The sequence below is a fragment of the Neofelis nebulosa genome, chromosome X (assembly GCF_028018385.1).
Source record: "Neofelis nebulosa isolate mNeoNeb1 chromosome X, mNeoNeb1.pri, whole genome shotgun sequence".
In the NCBI taxonomy this organism is placed as follows: domain Eukaryota; kingdom Metazoa; phylum Chordata; class Mammalia; order Carnivora; family Felidae; genus Neofelis; species Neofelis nebulosa.
The window spans coordinates 30,108,841-30,132,393 of record NC_080800.1 but is presented as its reverse complement, the minus strand read 5'-3'; the positions used below and the strand labels follow the sequence as shown (position 1 = coordinate 30,132,393).

The following is a 23,553-nucleotide window of genomic DNA, read 5'->3' as shown; positions in this document are numbered from 1 at the left end:
TCAGATTTTTATTTTACAGGATCTCTGTGGAATAACCAAAAATAATAGACAGTGAGATTCATAACTGCCCTCAATGAGACCAGACCAGTATAGTAGTAGGTTAGGAATGTTGTACATACCAGTGAAGATGGTAGATGTGTGTATGGGGAAGAGGGAATGGGTATAGTTTGGGCCTAAGGACACTTATTATATGGAGAAGGAAAATATGTGCTGAAAAACTGGCTGTATTTTGGTTCCTTTTATAGAAATAAGAAAAATAGAGTAGGAAAATATTTTTCATTTGAACATTTTGATTTTATTTGCCCATGGTTCATAGTGAGAGAGCTATTTGGTAAGCAGTTGAAAATGTATGTCTGAAAATGTATTTGGTAAATGTTTTTTGAAGTATGGTTTACAGAAAAAAAAATGGATGAATCATAAAGTGCAGCACAGCTTAATGAATTTTCACAAATGAACTACTCATCACTGTATTGTAATCTGCAGATAACTCAGTTTAATGGATGAAACATATTCTGAAACATTAAAGGTTAGAGAAACATTTATTAAGATGCCATTTTTCCCCTACAGCTTCTCAGCTTATTTTCTTCCAAACTCTTCAATAGAATTCCAACCCCCTTTACAATCCTCTTCTTTTTACTTTTTAAAAAATGTTTATTTATTTTTGAGAGAGAGAAACAGAGTGCAAGTGGGGAGAGGAACAGAGAGAGTGGGGGACACAAAATCTGAAGAAGTCTCCAGGCTTTGAGCTGTCAGCACAGAGTGAGCCCAACACAGGGCTTGAACCCAGGAACTGTGAGATCATGATCTGAGCCGAAGTCGGAGGCTCAACCTACTGAGCCACGCAGACATCCCATTTACAATCCTCTTTTAAAACTCTACCAAAATATCTATATTCTACTTCCTTTTTTTCCTAATTTAATGTCCCACAAAACTTAAAGAACTAGGCTGTGAGTATCCAAACTCTTTCAGAAAATGAATATCATCGGGGCGCCTGGGTGGCGCAGTCGGTTAAGTGTCCGACTTCAGCCAGGTCACGATCTCGCGGTCTGTGAGTTCGAGCCCCACGTCAGGCTCTGGGCTGATGGCTCGGAGCCTGGAGCCTGTTTCCGATTCTGTGTCTCCCTCTCTCTCTGCCCCTCCCCCGTTCATGCTCTGTCTCTCTCTGTCCCAAAAATAAATAAAAAACGTTGAAAAAAAAATTAAAAAAAAAAAAGAAAATGAATATCATCGAAAACACTAATAAAGAATAATCAGAACCTCTTTAATAGGAAGAGAGAAGAGAAAAGGATGGGATTGCTCACAGAACAGTATTTCTTTTTCAAATTTGCACATATTTAAAAAGCTTTGAGAAGGAATCTCTACAGCAGAAAAAAGATATTTAAGGGACATCTGGAGAGCAGTAACAGACTTCAAGGGAGAAAGAAATTTCAGGGAAATGGAGATGCCCCTCTTTATAGTAGGTTTCAGAGGTAATGTATGATGATCTTCAAAAAGTTTAAATTGGATTTGACAAGTTGGAAGTTTTTGGTGATTTGAGTGATCGCTTTTGTTAGTGGCATGATCATAGAAGAAGCTAAATTCCAGTGGGTTGGGCGATAAATGGGGCTTAAGAAGTAGAGGTATAGAATTTAGATAACTTTTCAAAAGAAATTAAGGTATGAGGACCTTGAAAGAAATAGTAAGATTGCTGGTGTGGTGATGGTGGTTATGATGGGGGATATGCCGAATAAATAGGGAGTTGCTTTTGAAGATTTGAGTGGTTTAGATGAATATTTTCTTAAATGCTGAGGGGGAAAGGATCAACAGGGTGAGAAGATAATGATATATAAATCATTGCTTGAAGAATTGAGAACATATGGAATCCAGAACACAGAAGGAACGACTGTCATAGTCATGAGAAAGAATACTTTCTTCACTGGGACAGGAAGGAGAAGTGGGTGTGACTGCAGACATATTAGGGAGACACACTAATGACACAGTAGTCATTACAGAGGTGAGCAATGCCTCTAGATGTTTCTTGCTGGAAAACCATCTGTTTGAAATCAAGTATATTGCTTCCATGAGAAATAATTCAAGGCCATTCACTAACCCTTTCCTAATTCCTTATACAACACCTCCAAAAGGAGGAGTACAATTTATGAATTGGTTAGAATGAATAAACCTTGCTTACTTTTAGAAGTTGATGATGGATTAAAATTGTAGTTTATCAGCGGTTCTTTCACATTTATTCAGATGGCGAGAACATTAAGCAAACCAATGACCTACTCTGTTACGTAAGGCCTATTTTTTTTCTGCCTTTTCTTGCTACTCAGCTAGAATGTAGAAAGTAAGGAGGCTTGAGTTTGGACATGTGCCATATCACCTACATTTCTGCTTACCTGTTCTCCCTGGTTGCTTCCTCTTGTTAACTCCTATTGTCAGGACCAGGCAAAAAGAATGTCCCTTCTTCAAAGAGATTTTCTAACCTGGAAACTGAATCATGACTAGTGTTACATTTAGTTGTCTTAAAATAGGCCATTTTTAAATGTCAAATAATTATCAATATTTATGATTGCATGTTGTTAGTATTGTTATTGTTTTAGTGTTGCTTTCCCACAGGCTATAAATTTTGGAAAGATAGGTACAGAGTATATTTTATGTAAGAATACATGTTTAGCTTATAGCATATAATTGGTCACATTTTAAACTTTCAGTAAAATGTGTGGTGAATAAATTAGAGAAGGGTTAAAAAGAGTATGGTCTGCTTTGACATGAAGCTATTTAAGCCTACTTTAGGAAAAATGGAACATGTTTTCATGCGGTCCATTTTAGTTTACCAGACCTCACTGCACTGGTAAATGGGGCCAGGAATTCAGGTTGATAATAAGTTTTACTATAAGTTCCCATGGTTTGTTTTACATTTATCTCTTTAGAGCATGTGTTTCCTCTTGCCTCCCAAAAATATATATGGCTGTGGTCCCACAGCAGGAATAAGATGATTTTGATTCCTCTTTTTGTAATTCTACCAACAAGCACTGCAATATCACTGTACCTTATAAAACATTTGGGAGAAGGGGTAAGTGATCATTAATGATCTGGTTGGCATAAGGTAAAAAACACTCATTAAACTTTAGGAGGACGTTGGCAATGTGTGGGAAGTTTAAATGACTTTGATAAGTTCCTAGGTTTTACTCTGTTCAATTGGATACTCTCAGCATTTCCCAATGTCATTTGTTTTTGTACTCTAACTTGATTCACTGTTTCTTAGTTGAAAAGAATGTGTAAGGGGAACACACTTTATTCAGATGGCCAAAGTGTGTCTCTTTGGCATGTGGATTATTTTAGGATGATTACTTTTAAGAAACAAAAGACTCAAGAAGTTTTTCTTTTTTTGCCTCTCCCATAATTACCTAAAAGGTATTTACATAATTACCTAAAAGGATTTACATAAAGGATCTGCTCCAAGAAGGGAGCTATTACCATAAGTAACTATAGTATAATATAAACTAGCTGTAGTTAAACAGGGAGGAACAGAGCAAGGCCTGTTTGATCAAAGTCTCCTCTGTGTTCCTTGTTTCTGTATGGTCCAACAAACATTTGTTTACCAAAAATTTACTCTTTCCATTCTTCCTGTGAATTGCTTTCCTTCCTTTTGAAGCTCCAGACTTAGTCCAGAATGACCTTATGTACTCCAGAATGACCTTATGTACCTCATTTTTCCTTTATTTGAAATTTCTCGTGTTAATGTAGATTCCCTGTATGCATGTAATTAAATGTGATTTTCTGGGGTGCCTGAGTGGCTCATTTGGTTGAGCTCAGGTCACGATCTCTTCGTTTATGGTTTCAAGCCCCTGTAGGGCTCTGTGCTGACAAATCAGAGCCTGGAGCCTGCTTCAGATTCTGTGTCTCCCTCTCTCTCTCTCTGCCCCTTCCCCACTCATGCTCTGTTTCTCAAAAATAAATAAACATTAAAACAAACAAATAAATAAACTTAAAAAAATTAAATGTGATTTTCTCCTGTGAATCTGTTTCATGTCAGTTTAGTTCTTAAAATCAGCCAAAAGAACCTTGAAGGGTAGAGAAAAATTTTTTCCTATGCAACAAATGCAAGCATCTGATTGCAGACAGCCTAGCCAGCTGAACACCAGACCAACAAGAAAAGAAATGAGAAACAGATTAAAATTAATTTTGGATGTCTAGAAACATCATTAGTGAGTAGGCACAAAGGCAAATGATTTTTTTTAATTAATTCAGTAGTGCTAGACTGAAGAAAAACACAGAAGACTTTTTTATTTGTTTCTTTTTGTATTCAAAACTTTCATAGCAGTGCAAGTTAACCTCAAAAATAAGTAACTTGGTTTAGAGGCATCAGCCCTGCTAGAGTTAAGTGTAAAGTTACTGCGAATCTTATAATAAAATTATACTGTGTGTGTGTTTTTAAGACCTTCCCCTTTTTGAATAAGGAGTAACTCAGAAGGCAAGGCAAGATTTATTTACATAAAAGAAAAATAATTTCAAGCATACAGTGATTATTTTAGATCTTTGAGTGTCTATACAACAGCAGCTTCTTAAATCCTAATTTACCTCACATGCTGCAAAACCATGGAGATCAGTAAGAAAATAAGATCATATAAAATTTATACCAACAGCATAACTAGAAGTTAAAGAATACTATAACTTGAGTTTACATCATATAGGAAAACCCCTGAAACCAACACAACTGGGCTTTGGAGCCCAGGCTGAAGAGGTGATTCAGATGAGACTACTTGAAAATCATGAGTATGCAGCAGGATAATACTGGTGACAGAACACAGATACATTTCTTTGGAAAATGAGGTCTTCACTGTGAATAGGAAAATACTAAAAATAGGTATTAAACCAAAAGGATCAGAATACTGGCTAATGAGAATCCAAAGGAAGGGACCTAGAAGTGCGGGACCTGCAGTGACAGTCATAGGAAGAAGGTACCGCTTCTGGGGACAAAGGAAGCAACTTGTAAAGGAGTAAGTATCCCCTGGAATTTTAAAAATGAAGGGAAAAGGGGCGCCTGGGTGGCGCAGTCGGTTAAGCGTCCGACTTCAGCCAGGTCACGATCTCGCGGTCCGTGAGTTCGAGCCCCGCGTCAGGCTCTGGGCTGGGCTGATGGCCCAGAGCCTGGAGCTCGTTTCCGATTCTGTGTCTCCCTCTCTCTCTGACCCTTCCCCGTTCATGCTATGTCTCTCTCTGTCCCAAAAATAAATTAAAAAGTTGAAAAAAAAAATTTAAAAATGAAGGGAAATAATAAAGCAAATAGAGGGGATTAGAGGTCCTACAGGAGCAAAATAATAATGCAGAATCCAAATATGTGATCCTCCCTTAATTGTGTCAATCATTAAAGAAACTACCCTTCACCATAGCAGTTATATTCTACCTCTAGAAAATGATTAGAACAGAAGAGTTATAAATGATCATAGAGTTTTGACATGTTGATAAGCCAGTCTCAAAGAGCATAAATAACACTGAGATCTTGGTTTCTAGAAGTCATTTCTCGCTATATGGCTGATTATAGGAAAGGCCAGAGATAGTACAACTTGAACCAGAAAGGAAGGAAGTGTTCAAATGACAAATGAAACCCTCTGAAGAGTATTCAGGAGCTACCTTGAAGGTGGGTCCAATGGATAAATTTGGTACAATATGACCATTACAGAGAATAATGGCAGTAATGTATTATAATACATTCAATATAATAAATATTTATGAATAAGAGTAAAGAAATATTCATAATTATTTTGAAAAGAGAAGAGATAGAAAAAATAGAAAATGATCTCTTAAAAAGTAGAAAATTAGATTATAACAAATTATTGCAGCAAATTAATATAGAAAGAATTTCATAATTAGAAACTATTTTGTAACCCCTGATGTAGTAATATATTCAGATAGGGATCAATAGCTGAAACCATATGGTAAAAAACTGAAGAGAACAGGATATTCACCATCCCTAAGATTACTTATTAATTACAAATGGAAAATATGCCTTTACAACAAGATTGCTGGTCACATCATAAATCACTAATAGCATTATGACCTGACACTATGTGCCCATTGATGAGATGCAGAGGAAGTTATACATCACCTAAGTGGTATCATTGCCAGAAACATTTTATCTGAATCTAAACATGGCAATATATTCAGATGAATATTGAATGTGTAATATGTTGAAGAACAATTGGCTTTGACTCTGCAAAGGATTTAGTGCCATTAAAAGTAGAGCAGATCAACTCTTTTAGATCATGGTAAACTAAAGGACCATGATAGCAAAATATTTGGTTGAAATGGATTGAATTCTAGGGAAAAAAACAACAGCTAAAAAGTGCTCTTAGGGGAAAATAAGGAATAATTTAGTATTGTAGGGGAGGAAAGATAGTTTTTCCTGTACCCTTCCAGGTTCTTGGCTGAGTCCCCCTACTGTGATGAAAGACTAACAGGGGAAACACAAAGAGAAGTTTAACAGCATGTATATCTCCTCTATTAAGTGTGGTAATGGTGGTACAGGTTTCCATAATACAGTGAGAGGCATAATGAAGCATTTAGAGGTAAAATATGACATCCTTATGCTAATTTCAGGTTGTTTGATGAAAGAGGTTTGTGTGGGCATGTGTGTCTTTGGAGACAAAGTGATGCAACTGGCATGTGATACATTAATAATTAGTGTATTTATTCATTATACTGGCCTTCCAACTTTTCTTTGGGTTTGAAACTTTTCCCCAAAAAATGTGAAAAATAAAATATAAAGACTTGGTTTAAATGCTTATAGACATTGTTGACTGTATGTATATTTACAAAGCATTATAGAGTTTAAAAATTGTATCTCTTTTCCATAAATAATTGTATACTGAAGATCCATGGAGCATCAATTTGAAGGTAACACTGTATTCATGAATTCCAAGAATGTTGTGTATAGTTAGGAATATAGGCTGTTCTCAAGGAAATTTCCATTGACTTAGAGGATATTCTGATATCAGCTGTCAGTTCTTCCCTTGTGTCCACAAAATAAGTGTATGGAAATCATAGTTAACTATTTTTGAGGAGGAAAAATTTTCACTTCTTTTAGGTCCTTTGGCTGCTCTAATAATCAAATTAACTTAAGACAGATTAACGAACAACAAATTTAATTACATATATATGGGGGCCTCCAGAAGAATATGAGGTCTAAGGACAAGCTGTACGGTTGAGGCTTATATGCCATCTTGAGCTAAGGAATGGGACAGAGGCCTGGGGCTTCAAAGGGAAGGAGAGTGATTCATAGGAAGATAAGAAGATCAGATGTTTGGTACTTAGATGTTTGCCCTGCAAATAGATCATTCAGATAAAAAAGTTATCTTTTATCTTTTAGTAATAGCTCTCTTTTTTCACCAGGCCCCCTATCTGAGTTCTTTTAGGTAGCTTAGGGGAGAGGTAAATTTTTTTCTTGAGTCTGCTGAGTCTGCTGGGTCTTGAATGCCTTCAGCTCAAAATAGTCCATATGTAAAAGTGACACATTTTGGGGGAGACTTGTTCTGAAACCCTGTACTATGATAGAAAGTTTGGGGGCACCTGGGTGGCTCAGTTGGTTAAGCAACTGACTTTGGCTCAGGTCATGATCTCACGGTTTGTGAGTTTGAGCCCTGCATCAGGGCTCTGTGTGGGCAGCTCAAAGCCTGGAGCCTACCTCAGATTGGATAATGTTAGATTTTATTCAATCTGACAGTAACAATGGCTTTAATATTCTGTGTTTATATCTGTGAAATATTGAGGTTTATAAATAAAATGTATTACTTTTAGAAATCATAACCAAATCAGATGTACACAAGAGAATGAAATGAGTATTAAATGATATGGTTAGAATGATTCTAGCAAAACCTAGTAACTGGAAAGAAAAAAAAAATTCAATGAAAACTATTATGTTGTAATTTCAATTTCATTGCTAACACATGTATTTTCTGCTTTTCTGTGAAAAAGAAGTTAAAATGTCCATTATTCTTTTTTGGCCTTGCACACTAGAAATCTATTTTTCTATCCCATTTAGTCACCTACTTTATAATAGTATCTCAAGTGCAATTCTAATAGAATTTATGCTGTCATAGCAAGTGTACATCTACTTTCATCTCTGTTATAAATTATACTCTTAGATTAATAGATTGCCTTTGCATGCTAGGTACTTACTAGTTTCCCACATAAGTTATATATAATTGTGCACCAGTAAATAGTTACTTTATTCATAAATGCTTTGCTCCTACCAGTGTTGTATGATGGCAGTTTCACTATAGAAGTGTTTATTTGCAAAAATATATCTACAGGATTCATGTATAGGGGAGGAAAAAAGAATTTTCATTCTAACTTCCTAGGTTCTTTGGCTGGTCTAATAATAAAATTGACAAGACACATTAACAGGAGAAAAGCAAACAAAAGTTTAATAACATGTATACCTTTTGTATACATGGGAGAGAGCAGGAAAAATAAGTCCCCCAAATGACCAAAACTATAACCTTAAGTACCACCTTCAGCTATAGACAGATGATGTTTGTGGTGGCAAGATACTTGGGAGATTTATAGAAAAGGCACAGTAAACAAGAGTAAGTTTGTGAAGGAGGTTTAAGTCCTTGTATTCTTCATTGATAGGAGTTTCTAGAGACAGAGTCATCCCCTTCCTGGTACAGCAAAGGAGATACCCTTACAAATGGAAATTTCCCTTATATGTGTAAATGTCTCTTACAAGGGTAATTTGTACTCCATTTTTAGAGCTTCTTTTGTGTCTGTAGTTTCTTAAAAATAACAGTTTATAATAATCAATGTGTCAAAGAGGCATATCTTGGAGTGGCAAAATTTGATCCCCTCAAATTTGTGCATATTGTTTTTCCATCTTTTACTTTTGAGGTACTCTGTAGAATATTACAGTTTATAGTGGTTCACTTATTAGAAGGAAAATATGCATTTATGTGAAAAGTTTATAAAATAATGATAATTGCTTTAGGTTGCAAAATACATTCATGTGCATTATACATGTCAACAAATGTTTAATGTGCATTTAACTATGTTCCATATACAAGGTTATATACTAGAGAGAGATTAGAAGAAGGAGGAGGAAGAGAGGAGAAATCATGATCCAAGACTCAAGGAATTAATAAAGGAGAGATCCATGACAATTTTTTTTTAACTTTTACTAATTACAAATTATTTCAATCTTACAAAAAACAGCAAGGAATCACTAGTCTGTCTGATACCCAGACTCAAGATGTGATTTGAAAACAATTTTTTAAATGTTTATTTATTTTTGAGAGAGAGAGAGAGAGAGAGAGAGAGAGAGAGAGAGAGAAAACAAGAGTGGGGGAGGGGCAGAGAGCAAGGGAGACCAAATCCTAAACAGGCTGCAGGCTCTGAGCTGTCAGCACAGAGCCTGAGGCATGAACTCTGAGATCATTAGCTGAGCCAAAGTCAAAGGCTTAACCAACTGAGCCACCCAGGCACCCCAAGATGTGATTTTTTTAAATATTTGATTGTTATCTTTTTGTTTTAGAAATAAAAGACTGGCAGTACACGGCAGAGCCCTAAAATTCCATGGCATTTCCCTTCCAGCTCAGAGTTACACACTGCTTAAAGTTCGACTATACTCTACATCGATATTTTTATGAATCTAGACATTTGTTTCCAGTTAGAAATAATATTCTAGTTTTGTGTATTTTGACTTTGCATAAAATGTGTATTTTTTTAATTTTAATTTTTCATTCAATGTTATATTTTCCCCCTCAAGAGATTTTAAGGTTATATACTCAAATTCTCGATTTTTAATAGTTTAACTTCTAACATTCTTACTTGAATGATCACAGTCTTACATTTAAGATCTTTACCCCTGGGACACCTGGGTGGCTCAGTCAGTTAAGCATCTGACTTCAGCTTGGGTCATGATCTCAGGCCTTTGAGCTCGAGCCCCACATTAGGCTCTGCACTATCAGTACAGAATTCTTTGGATTCTCTGTCTCCCTCTCTTTCTGCCCCTCTCCCCCTATCTCTTTCTCTCTCTCTCTCTCAAAATAAATAAACATTAAAAAATAAATATCTCTACCCCTTCCAGAAGAAAAGTCAGAAATTTCAAAGCATTTGCCCTGCTCATATATTATATTCCATGTAATGATTGTCTAGAGTTTAATTGCACTTCATTTTTGACTCTGCCCCCAAAGTAGTCACATAATTACATGATGTTTAACAGTTAATTTTTCTTGGGTATATCTACATGTATATTAATTTCATTGCCTAGTATTATTCTTTAATCCCACTCCTTCATGTGGGGTTAATTTCCTTCAGTAAGAAAATCTATTCGTTAGAAGTTCTCCCAGTGAGGGTATGTAGGTAGAAATCTCTATCTTTGTCTGAAAATGCCATTTTTTAATTATTTGTTAATATGGTTGGTTGAGTATTGCATTCTAAGTTAAGAGTGATTTCCCCATTAGCACTTTAAGGGTAGTATTTTTCAGTTATCTTTTGGAGTCTATTGTTATGAATGGGAAGATTGCTACCAAAATAATTGTTCCTCTTACTTGGTATTCTTTCTTCCATATTGCTTTTTAGATTTTCCTCTTTGCTGTTAATACAGCTGTTTTTAGCCTTGCTTCCCCAGAAAGCAGAGCCTTAGGCCAGGGGTTTATGTGCTTTTATTTAATTAGTGAGTACAATGCAAGAGAACAGGATTGTAGGGCAAAGGCAGAGAGAGAGAGGGTGATGCAATATGAGAATGCATGATCAAGCTGTAACTTGACCCTTAGAAATGCTATAATCTAGTTATCAAAGTCATAGGGAGGGAAGTGTGAAGAAAGGAGAAAGAATTCATCCATGGGGTCAGTAGGTTGAGGCACTGAGCAGGTTTCTTTGACTGTATCCTCACCTGCTGGAATGAGGAGAGAAGTGTGAAGCAGATTTAGTGGAATCATGAATAGCAAGACTGTCAGGTTGTACATGTATGTGATCTGCCACAGTTGCACATTCTGCAGCTGTGTAAGTTGCAGGTGTAACTGTGTAAGGCTGAGGTGAGGTGTCTGATACAGATGTATAGTTGTATATTTGTTTTCATTTATTTTACTGATGGTTCCTGTACTTCTTCAACCTGAAGTTTTATTTCTAACTTCATCTCTGAAAAATATTCACCAAGTATTTTTTAAATAATTACTACATTTACTCTAGTCTCACCTTCTCTACATATTATTCGATTTTTCCTATCACTAAAATCATATCAATGATTCATTGCTTAGAGGGTCTAGTTCAACTCTTCAGCAAGATTATAAAGGCCGTTGGTTAGCCCTTTGGCCTCATCTCTTCATATTTTGCTAATGTTTTAGTCTTCTTCCTTTTCTACCCCAGAGTATAATGATTCAGCCACAGTGTCCTGCTTACTGATCCCTGAATTTTCAGTGCTCTGTTATTCATCTCTACTCTTGGATACAGTGTTTATTTTGCTTAGAATAAAATTAATAATTAACACAATTTAATAATTCATTTCATTGGTTAATTACTACTAGTCCTACCAGCTACAACTAAAATATCACTTAACTTTAGGGAGTTTTGACTTATTAATGTGGACTGCTCCTTCTAGATCATTCCATTATGTCCTGTATCTGAAAAAGATTAGAGCATCCATATAAGAGTACCTATTACACAGTGTTAGCATATGTTTATTTATGTGCCTTTTTAAAAATTCAGTGGATTTCTTTCTTTATTTTATTTTCTTTCTTTATTTTTTTTTGAGAGAGAGAAAGGGAGCACAAGCAGGAGAGGGACAGAGGGAGAAGGAGAGAGAGAATCTTAAGCAGGCTCCACACCCAGTGCAGATCCCAACTCAGGCCTCAGTCTCATGAATCATGAGATCATGACCTGAGCTGAAATCAAGAGTCAGATGCTTAACAGACTGAGCCACCCAGGTGCCCTCAGTACATGTCTTAGTGATAAATGCTGTGCTTCTTAACTATAATCCAAGCATCCAACATCAGGCCTGGCACATCTGGATAAGTCTATATGTGTTGAATGCATGAAATAATGATTTGGAGAAGGTCTGTCAGATATTATAATTTAACAAGCAAGAAATGTACAAATAGGTTAACTAAGTGAAAGAGGTCTAGGCTGAAATATATCAAATCGAGGGTGCTGTGTAACAATATTAAAATAATTTTTCTCTGAAGAATAAAGGGAAAAAAATAAGTCTGGGATGCTGACATTAGCCAAAAAATCTGAAACTGAGCAACAATTTTCTTTGGTTGAATTGTTCATTTGGCATTCTTTCACTGAGTATATGCTGTATATACCCTCCCCCCCCCCCCCCACACACGTACACATACATATTGTTATGGAACTTGGTCTGGATCACCCAGCGGAAGAACCATGTAGCACTCAGAGATCTTGGAAGGCAGGAGGTTTATTTCACACCAGCAAGCTCAGAGGAGATCACTTTCCAGAGGTCTGAGCCCCTAGCATTAAGCAGAGGGAGCAATTTATAGTCTGTTACTTACTCATTCTACATTAGTAGTAATTTGGCACACAAGCAAGCCGGGTAGGCGAAAGAACCTGGAAGGTGAGTCTTCAGCTTGGGACCAGAATTCCCCCATCAGTCCTGTTGGCAATCTTATAACAGATTTTTCCCTACTGATATTGAGTATATATATGTATATACATAGACTCATACCATAACTGTTCTAGTCTTTAGAAATGTAGCAATGTAATAAAGAGAAAGCTCTTGTAGTAATTCTATTTTGGAGTAGGAGTAGGGAAGAAAACAAGTATAAGATAAATAAAAAAATATATATTTTAGAGCTAAGTGCAGTAACAACAACAAAAAATATGCTTCCAGTATAGATGACAAGGCCAGGGGTGATAGATAGCTGTGTTGTGACGAGTGATGTCAGAATGGATAACCTAGAACCCAGAGTTGGTTGATAATTAGTGTCCGTCCTATATAAATGGTAGATGAGAGAAAAGGAATTTCCTGAAAATGTTTTTCCAAGCACCCACATTTTTTCAGTGATGTTAAAGATGCTTGTTTAATGACAAAAAATTGAGAGTTTCAACCATCACACAAAGGGGGGTCTTTTATTATTTTACACAGTGAAATAGCCCAAGTAAGATGGGAAAGAATTTTCAAATCTTAAAGTTGCAAAAATTATAGTTCAGATTTTCATTCAAGATTCTCATACAGGAAAACTTCTCACAGACAGATTATACATTTGCTTCCCATATAATGAAAAGATATAAAATGTTTGGTTAAGTATTGAAAAGATACTGAAAATGAGGAGACTGAGATCTCAAAGCAAGTAGATTACAGGTAATATTATTCAACAGAAGCTACATTTCTTTGTGAAATTTTCAGTACATGCAATGTTTCGATGTTCTTATGTGCTCAAAGTTGTTTGAACTTATGGAGAAATTTTTAAGCTTAATTCTTAATGGAAGCGTGAGAGCACAACCTATTTTTATGGTTAGCAAAAAAGAAAAAAAAAGATATACTTGCTGTTGCTATCAAAGTCCTATCCATAGGCTATAACTGCTTTCAAAAATAATTTATTATTAGGATAAGGTTTACTTTTTTTAAGTAGGCCGGAATACGGGGCGCCTGGGTGGCGCAGTCGGTTAAGCGTACGACTTCAGCCAGGTCACGATCTTGCGGTCTGTGAGTTCGAGCCCCGCGTCGGGCTCTGGGCTGATGGCTCGGAGCCTGGAGCCTGTTTCCGATTCTGTGTCTCCCTCTCTCTCTGCCCCTCCCCCCGTTCATGCTCTGTCTCTCTCTGTCCCAAAAATAAATAAAAAAAAACGTTGAAAAAAAAAAAAAAAATTTTAAGTAGGCCGGAATAAGTGAATAAATATAAAACAATCTAGAAAGAAAATAATGGAAAAATTGTTAAGGAAATATTTATGCTCACACTCATAATTGATGCTATGGATTTAAACTGATAAATTATAATCTAAAAAACAGAGATCAGGTAGAGATTGGAAAATTCAGATGCAAATCTTTCCAACTTCTGATATTTGGCAGGGGAGATATAGAGGAATGTGGTTTGGGAGTGCATTCTAATACTCAGCAATTGCTTTGAGACAAAAATAAGTGGCTTCATAATTTGAAAGTCAGGGCATTAAATTGGGCATATGATATAAGCAGCATACACTGGTAAAGTGGGATTGGTTGATATGAAGTTAAAGTGTTAAGATATTGATGGTTGTTCAAACAGGAAGGATATTGTCTTCCTGAAGCTAAATAGCAAGAATTAGTTAGGGATTCCATTCTAGGGAAAAAATGGTGCCAAGAATTGTATTTTCTGCAGGACCAAGAATAAAGTTATAGTAGGCCTAGAAGTAAGACACTGAGCCATTTAAGACTCGTAACATTTTTCTGGGCATAGGATGGATCCTAGAGGAGAAGTTTGTTAGTTTTCTGTTGCTGCATAAGAAATCGGCACAGATGTAGTGACTTAAAACATCCCTTTATTAGTTCACAGGTCTCCAAGTTGGAATACTGGCATGAGGTGACTGGGTTCTCTGTTAAAGGTCTTAAATGCCTGAAATCAGTATTAAAAACCTTGTCAGATGATTCAAACATCGAATTCATGTTAGGATTGACATCATTCATCATTTCTCATGCAAGCTGTCATGTATCTTGTTCTTGGTATGAAAGGTGATGTTTTGTCTGTTGAGCATTTTGGCTATTAGGATAATTTGGTTCCTGTTTAAAGTTTGTTTTTTTGTTTGTGTTGTTTAAATTTTAGCAGGTATTTTGTTTAGATTTGGCACACATTGCCTGTTCTACTTTTGTGGACTGTGGTTTCATGACAATCTAATTTTCAGAACCTTTGTGGTACTATTTTGGTCTATTTGATTTTTCTTGTGCAGGTAGGGTAGTACTGGTCTGTTCTTGTGCTGCTTAAGGGGCAGAAAAAGCTTCCCAGGCCAGGGCACTTGGTACTTCTAGATGGGGGAAGGGAATCTCTTGGTCCTCCTGGATGAAGAGTACTTCCCAGGCCAGGCACTTGTAATGTCAGGATCTCCCCTGACTGTAAGGGATGGTGAGTATTTACCAAGTTGAGAGTTTTTTGTGGTGGGGTCCCTGTTGCTGGTAGGTACAGGAAAGTTACCTGGTATCTCTGGGTATGGGAGAGGAGTCTCAGTCCCAGCAAAGGAGTAGAGCATTTTCCAGATGGGAGCTTTATATGGTGGGATCACTTTTGCTGGAACCCTTGGTCACCAGTATGTCTGGGTGGGGAAAGGGTACCTCAGGCCCAGTGGAGAAAGGGAGCACTTTTCCAGGTCTCTTATTATCAGCAGGGCTTTTAGTTGTTCTTCCTTACAGCTTCTGCAGAGCTTACCTCGTGTTTTCAGTGGGACTCCTATTTTATCTGGTGGAGAAAGAGCCTGTTTGAGCCACTTTCTGTTACTAAGTTGGGAGTTAGGAAGTACTGAGCCTGAGTCACCTTTTTCTTTTGGGAGGGAGTCATAAGATGCACTGTCATGAAGTTGTTCATCCATTCGGAGGGTCCCTAGTCAATGCACTTTCTCCTTTAGAACTGTCAGAGTTCTCTCTTGGTTGTCGCATGTTATTTCTAGGATATATAGTTGTACATATAGAGGGAGAGCAGGGAGAGTGATAGTATAAACCATCTTATGTGGACTGGAAGTCCTCTGACTTTAAGGGCTCATCTGATTAGGTCAGAATATCCCAATTAACTGTGCCATATGTCATAACCTACTAATGGGAATGATATTCTAGCACATTCAAAGGTCTCATATTCCATGGCTACTGTAAAAGTCATTGGGGGTAATTTTAGAATTCTACCACAGAAGACATATATGAATGTACTAAAGCATTAAGTAGGCAGTTGTTATCCTCTGGAAGGTTGGCACATGTTAGGATATAAGAAGCCAAGCACTGTTATAATTATTCTGCTCACTTTAAATGAAATAGATCTAGCATCAGAAATACTCAGTAACAGGGACACCTGGGTGGCTCAGTCAGTTGAGCGGTTGAGCATTGGACGTCAGCTCAGGTCATGATCTCGAGGTTTGTGAGTTCGAGCCCCTCCCCACCCCCATAGGGCTCACTGCTGTCAGACTGTCAGTGCAGAGCCCGCTTCAGATCCTCTGTCCCAGCTCTGTGCCCCTCCCCAGCGCTCTCCCCAAAATAAATACATATTTTTTTAAAAAAATAGTAACAATCAGAATATTCAAACAACTTTCAGAATTTAACGTGAGTTTCAGAGGTTCATTCAAGACTTCATTTCTAGGGGCCCCTGGGTGGCTCAGTCAGTTGAGTATCCGGCTTCAGCTCAAGTCATGATCTTACCATTTGTGAGTTTGAGGCCTGCATGGAGCTTGCTGCTGTCAGCACAGAGCCTGCTTTGGATCCACTGCCCCCCACCACCTCTCAAAAATAAAACATTAAAAAAAAAGACTTTGTTTCTAGCCACACAAATATCTTCTGTGTGAAAAATATTCTAGCTCAAAGATATATCAAAAGACATCATCAACACTCCCCATTTATATTTCATGTTTCTGTGTAATTACTGTGGCTGCCAACAATTCACACAGAAAATAAAACTTAGTGATGATACCGACTTAAAATTTTTAGAACAAGTTTATACTTAACATTGTCCATATTTACATCGGTTGCACATTCTACAATATTTATGACTATTGCTTTGGTTATAATACGATGTACTCTCACCTAAGCCAGGATTGAAAATTTTAAGCAAAATTTGCTGGTTTGGCCAATATACAAAACAACAACAACAACAACAACAGAACAACCACCCCAACCCCCCCCAAAAAAATCTCCAGAGTTTCCAGGCTGAATTAAGAGAAAAAACCTTCACTATGTTTGGATTGGAAAGGAAGCATGACCTAAAATTGGATTTTAAAGTGTCATAGTTTCGGGATACTTTTATGGGGACAACTAGAATTGAATTAAGTAGGTGTGTTTTTGAACTTGGGTTTTACCTTTTTACCTTAAAGCTTTCAGGCTGCAACTTGGGAGGCCGTAAGCAGTAATTGGATGCTTTGGGTCACTCACATAAACATTGAGATATAGAAACCGTAAGACACTTTATAAGAATTAAGGATATGTTTTTAAAATATATATATATGAACTAAACTTATAAATAAAAAGAAATTGAAACCTGAATATATTTATATAGCAAAACTTGAAGAAATACCTATACTGGCTTCTTTCCTTAGTAGTTTACAATCACAGCAAACCAAAGTGTGACGTGTTTAAAAGCAATGTAATTAACTTCTATGGGGTTGTCATCTCATCATCTCATCACTTCTAAAGATAAAATGTACTTGTTCTCTCCTTTATGGTGTCAGCTCTGAGTAGGTGAAAGGAAAATTAAAAAAGGATTGTTAAAGAGCGAAGTCAAAGAGCAAAATGGAGGGCAAGAGTTAGAGGCAAGAAAGCATGCAGAGTTTGAAGAGAACTGGGAATGCTGGTTGTGGTAGATGGTCTCTGATCTGCTCTTTGGATCCACTGGCCATCCTTCTCTGCCCTGTTTTGTGATTCCAGGAGGCTGACCTTTATCAGCTTCATCAAACATTCTCTCTTACTGTTGTCTTCAGGTTGGGTTTCGCTAATGTAAACTACCAACAGTATATTATAAATCAGGAGCAAAGAAAGGGAAGGGTATTTGTATTTATTTCCATGACCCTTTACTCCAAGTTTTAGATTGGCACTGGCTGCCTTTTGTTCATCTAAGGTCACAGCTCTTGTTGGATGGCCTTTTTCTTCAACTACAGGACACTGTGTCTGGGTTGCAGGAACTACTACTTCTCTATGCCCCTTGAAGCCTAGTGGTGATAATACTGGCTTCTCACAGTTGCTAGCCTAGGGTACTTCAACATCTCTTGGTTTCCTTTCATTCTTTATACACTTTTAGTAAATAGTCTCTTCATTAAATGCTATTCCATCACCATTTTCAAGTATGCCATCAATTTTTGCCCAGGACCTTAACTGATACGTTGGTAGTAGAAAATGGGAGAAACTTTAAGATAGTATTAGCGAGTGATATGAACTGCTAGGAAGAGAGATAGAAGACAAAGTTTTTAAAGCTTTTTACAGCATTCTTTGAATAACATTAATTTTTTATGTGATTCTAATAAATTCTTAACTTCTTAATTATTTTGGTTGCATTCCTGTTTCTTTGTATGCACATCTAAGATGAGACAGGGCTATGAGATGTCTGGGATTTACATGACTAGATAAGACTACTAGGATCCATCTGGGTTGATTATATCATATTAAGACATTTCTCTCATGGAATTGGGAACATTCCACCTGAGTGTACCTGTTAAGTTTCTTTTAAGATGAAGTGATCTAGTATGGTGTGAAATTTGTTTTTGCTGTCGGATAGGATAATATTGTTTGTTTTTTAAAAATATTTTATTCTGGAAGAAAAAGTGGACAAAGTCCAATCATTCCTTCAAGAACCTATAATTCAGTTCTGATTGTTACATTTGGATTAAATTTTAGATTAGTTTCATATTGCCGTATTTAAGCATCACTCCAGAAGTGGACATAAGCAGGTGACTACTGTTTGACCATCACTATAACACTTTATATAGCTGAGAATTCAGATCTCAATTAGAATTTTCTCTCTCAGCAGAACCTGCTACTTCCCTACGACAAATTGGACAAGTGGAGTTCTCTGACAGCCAGCGATCGATACAGTGGACATGAAATTCATGGGTGCAAGGTAGGATGCGAAGTTTGTTGCCTTCTGTGTACTCGGTGATGCAGATGGTACAGGCTTTTAATGCACCACCTTCACCAAAAGATCTTATAGCCAAATTGTCAATCTGTGCTTTGGTAAGTCCTGTATGTTGGTCATGATCATCTTCATTTAAGAGGAAAAAATGGTCCAGATTAAGGGAGGTCCAAGAGTCACTGTCATCAAATATTATTGGGCTCATAGATCTATTTTCTTGCCTGGTTTCTGATGACAAGCCTGGTGATAAGCTTATGTCATTACTGCCTTCAAACATTACTGAGCTAATTTCTGAATATTCATCCCTGGAGCTGGAACTGGAAATAGGAGTAGAATTGGAACTAGACAGGTAACTGGAGCCTGAACTAGAAATCAATGTACAACTTGAATGGAAATCAGAACTAGGATTTGAATTGCAATCAGAATGAGTCCTACCATCAGAATCATCTCTTTCATTTCGTGACTCTTCCCTTTCCATGTTTGGACTTAGGAGTGAGACACTGTGTACTAAATCAGTGTCACTGGCCCTGAGATTACCACTTAAGCCATTGGATCCTGTCACTGTCTGCCTTAATGTGCTCTGAATTGCAGGAGGTGGTATATCATTGAAACCAGTAGTTAAAATAATATGAAGAGAAGGAATTCTGGCGTTCCTGACATAAGCTCTTGCATCTGCCTGCTCAGAATGTGGAAACATATCCCTGCGTCCTCCTTGTTCACTTTCTAAAGTGAGAGCGTTGTTTGGCGTCTCAGACATTAACTGAATTCTGGTAGCTGTGCTGTCTCTTTGAGAGTCCGCCCTAGGATGAACTTGTCCTACTTCACAATCGAACTGTATGGTTGGATTTATCTGTCCCAGTCCCTGAGATTCATCATCATTGGTTGTGCCTGGAGAATTTTCTTCTTGAAGTGCACTGCTTGATCCAGAAGTTGCAAGACCCCTATTTTGCAGCTCAAGTCCAGTTATTTGCTGTCTTGATGTTTCTTGGTGCTGAATCCTAGAAAATCTCTCAGTCTCATTTACCAGAGGCTGCTCAAAAGTTGGAGATGTTATACTATAATGAAATCTTCGTAAAAGTTCACTCATTCTGTTTGGAGCCGGACTACTTTCAGTTCTTGCTCTGGTTCTCTGATGGTCAGGGCTACTGCTTCTTGCTCTTCGCCGACCTCTGGTAACTGGGACTTGTATTAATGCTTCAGTTGTACTTTGTTCTGATCCAGGTGATCTTATAAATGTTGATTCAGATTGTGTGTTTTCTGCTTGACTTTGGCTGTTTTCCATGTTGTATGTTCTGGGAGATCTTGTAGATGCTACATATTCATTCTCTGGATTTGGGCTCCCATTATTAGGGTTAGAATTTACTTCTAAACTGAATGTGGAGTCATTACTGTCTGAATTAATCTGGATTATTTCTTCCCAAGATTGGTTTTCTCTTTGCCCACTTGTCACATATTCAGTTTGTCCGAAAGCGTTCAGCCAGTCTAATAGATACCCACCACTATTACCGGAAGACTCTCCTCCACCTGTTAACAAAAAGAAGTGAGGGCATAAAGGAACTACCAAAAGTAGAACCATCATAGAATAGCACTCTGAAACTTTGTTGCAAAAACAAACAAAAAATTAGAACTTTAGTACTCAGATATTTTAAACAGATTTCACATATATAGAGTTAATACTTTGTAAACTACATTTTCTAGATTTACAAGAAGAGGCAGGAAAGTTTGAGTTCCTTCTGAAAAGAATTAATTGTAGATAAATTTACAGAATCTTTTTTATGTTTTCAAAGGGAATCAGGAGCAAGTCTATTTTCAATATTTCACCATATACACGGGCTTGTGTACTACTGTGGGAGGAAAGTCAAGAGACAATTTTTTACTCTATTGTCAAAACACGAATACAATTAAACAAGGTTAAGGTACAGTGCTAGTATTTTAGTCTGATTTACATTACTGCCTAATTCTCATGAGTCAAAATATTACTTTTTCTAGGCTCTTAAGTTGTTTTAAAATATAAGACGATTGTAGCCATTGCCCAAATTTAAATAAAGTCTATAGGTTTAAAAGTATTTGAATACTTCTTTTAAAAAGGGTGGGGGGAGGGCACCTCGGTGGCTCAGTCGGTTCAGACTTTGGCTCATGTCATGATATCACAGTTAGTGAGTTCTAGCCCCACATTGGGCTCTGTGCTGACAGCTCAGAGCCTAGAGCCTGCTTCAGATTCTGTGTCTCCCTCTCTCTCTGCTCCTTCCCTGCACTCACACTGTCTCAGTCTCTCAAAAATAAATATATTTTAGAAAATTTAAAAAAATAAAAATATTTGAATACTTCTTAATGTGACAGGATTTTGAATTGACATGAAATTGAAGGTCAGATCAAATGAATAACCTGAATCTAGCATAGTACATTTGAGGCCATATTTAAGAACTAAACTGTTATATATCCTCTTCATTAGACAGTAAAATTCTTTACTTCACACTAGGAGAAAAGCACCAGACCTGGGGTTAGAGCAGGATTTCTCAACCTTGGCACTGTTGACATTTTGGTGCTGGGCAACTCTTTGTTTTGGGGAGCTATCTTATACATTGTAAGATCCTTGGCGTCTGCCCAATATTTGCCAATAACACCCACTCATCATTTTTGACAACCAAAAATATCCCAAGACATTGTCAAACATTTCCTGGGGGATGGGGGCAAAATTACCACCAGTTGAATAACATATACAGTATTTTTTTGCTGGTGAAGAAGGCCATATAACAAAAATAACTCAGGAAGTGGGAGGAACTTTCAGTTGAGGTGGAAAACCAAGAAAATATCAATAGGCTATTTCACACTGTTTCCCAATTAAAGTAATCCAAATATGAACTGGGGAGGAAAAAAAAAAAAAACACCTATCTTTACATTTTCACTGAAAACCAAGTAAATACCAGTTCTCTTTGATGAGAAATTACTTAGCACCAAATTAACATGTGCCACTTCTGATTCCTCTTTGGCTAACACAATTATGAAGTTCCTTACCCATCCCGTTCTAGTCTCCCTCCCTAAAAGTGAAATATACCTGTATTTTCCTCCGAGTTTTCCGGTGGGTTTTCTTTAATTTGTTGAAGTCTCTTCAGCAACTCTTCTAATGTACTTTCACCAGGGATGCCTAATAAATCGTTATCCCTCATAAGCTTGTAATCTTCTTCACTCAGGTTATTTACAAATTCATAGAAGTTTTCTTCCCGGACCAATCGGTCCATCTGACTTCTGCTCCGGGCCACGGATCCATCTTCTTCATCAGAATCTGAATTTTCCATCTAGACGAACAAGTGGAAAAATATTTTTTATGACCTGCTGTTGAAATACAATAACCAGATTTTAATTTATATTTGAATATAACATATAAAATAAAATAACTGGATTATCTTTCTCTTTCCGTTGGAACAGCTTTCTCGTCGGCGCTCCTCCCTCACCGTAGTCCACCAGTGTCTTAGGAGTCAGTAGCCAGCAACCACTTTATACCAGAATTTGCTAGGCCGCGTTGCCTAGGCAGCCATTATATTCGCCATTATTACCAACTAGGGACTGTAGCAACCTACTGTAGGGTAGGTTTCTTTTCATTTCGTTCAAACCCAGCACTATCCTACCTCCCTTTAGTCACACGAGCGTCTTCTCAGGCGTTCAGGAGGCTTTTCCAGGCTCTGATGTGCTCTAGTTATTTGTATGTTACATTAAAGAACCCAAATGTAACTAGTTATGTTACATATGACTGACTACTGCAAAATGTCGTGCACGCGCGCATGCGCGCGCAAGTCATTCCAGTTAAATGAAGCAAGTCTCATTTTAAGTTGCCCATGGAAGTCTTTTTTATCCTGATGAAATCCTCAAATCATAGACACTAAGAAAGCCTACAATTTTTGATAATTTACCAGGGCCATGCCTGAATTTCATTAGTTGGGTCTTTTCCTTTTCACTCTTTTTTTTTAAAGTTATGTTTATTATTTTATTTTATTTTTTATCATTTTTAATTATTTTTAAATATATTTTTTATCATATTTCACTCTTAATAGCCTCCTCTTGAATTATCCACTCCCTCAGGTTTTTGTCAAAACAAACAAAAAGGGGCATCTGGGTGGCTCAGTCTGTTAAGCCATCAACTCTTAATTTCAGTTCAGGTCATGATCTCACCATTCATGGGTTAGAGCCCTACATTAGGCTCTGAGCTGACAGCATGGAGCCTACTTGGGATTCTCTGTCTCCCTCTCTCTCTGCCCCTCCTGTGCTCCCCCCCCCCTCAAAAATAAATAAATGAACTTAAAAACAAACAAACAAGCAAAAACATTGACAGGTTTTCTGGTCAATTCCTTAAGGAATTCTCCACAAAAGCATAGTTTCATTTTTGTTCTCCTTTCTCATAATATTATAAATATTTACTTAAATCTATCCAGAGACAGCACAGGCACTTTTAAAACAGATCTAGAACAATTATTTGACCTACTGTAATTGTGTACTGATACTGCTGATTTTGTTCTCTATATGTTAGTGCAGTTAGGATGGCATGGTGAGAATAATGCTCATTTGCAATGCTATCTGAAGGAGACCTCCAAGAGTTTTTGGACTCATGAATACTATCAGCCCACTTAATTGTTTTGGAATCCTTCATTCAAGTTGTTCCTGTAAAGAAAAGATTTGGCTATGGAATTTTAAACATTATTCAGTTGGACTTATTTAACAATTAATCTGTCCAACATAAACTGAATCAGTTAATGTCCACTAGAGATATGTCAAATATTGCAAAATAAAGTACTCCTGAATAATTTATACTCCAGGTAGTGGAAAATCACATAGAAACTGT

The 23,553-nt window shown here is 37.0% G+C and overlaps 1 protein-coding gene across 1 annotated transcript; it reads right to left on the bottom strand.

Moving 5' to 3' along the window:
* Positions 1–16,189: 16,189 nt before the first annotated feature.
* LOC131502681 (E3 ubiquitin-protein ligase RLIM-like) lies at positions 16,190–22,167 on the bottom strand. The gene is made up of 2 exons (XM_058713574.1): positions 21,775–22,167; positions 16,190–20,243 (listed from the first exon to the last, which is right to left on the bottom strand). Exons 1-2 carry the CDS (start codon positions 22,013–22,015, stop codon positions 18,592–18,594), a joined length of 1,893 nt encoding a protein of 630 aa, XP_058569557.1. The 5' UTR covers positions 22,016–22,167; the 3' UTR covers positions 16,190–18,591.
* Between the last annotated feature and the right edge of the window lie 1,386 nt (positions 22,168–23,553).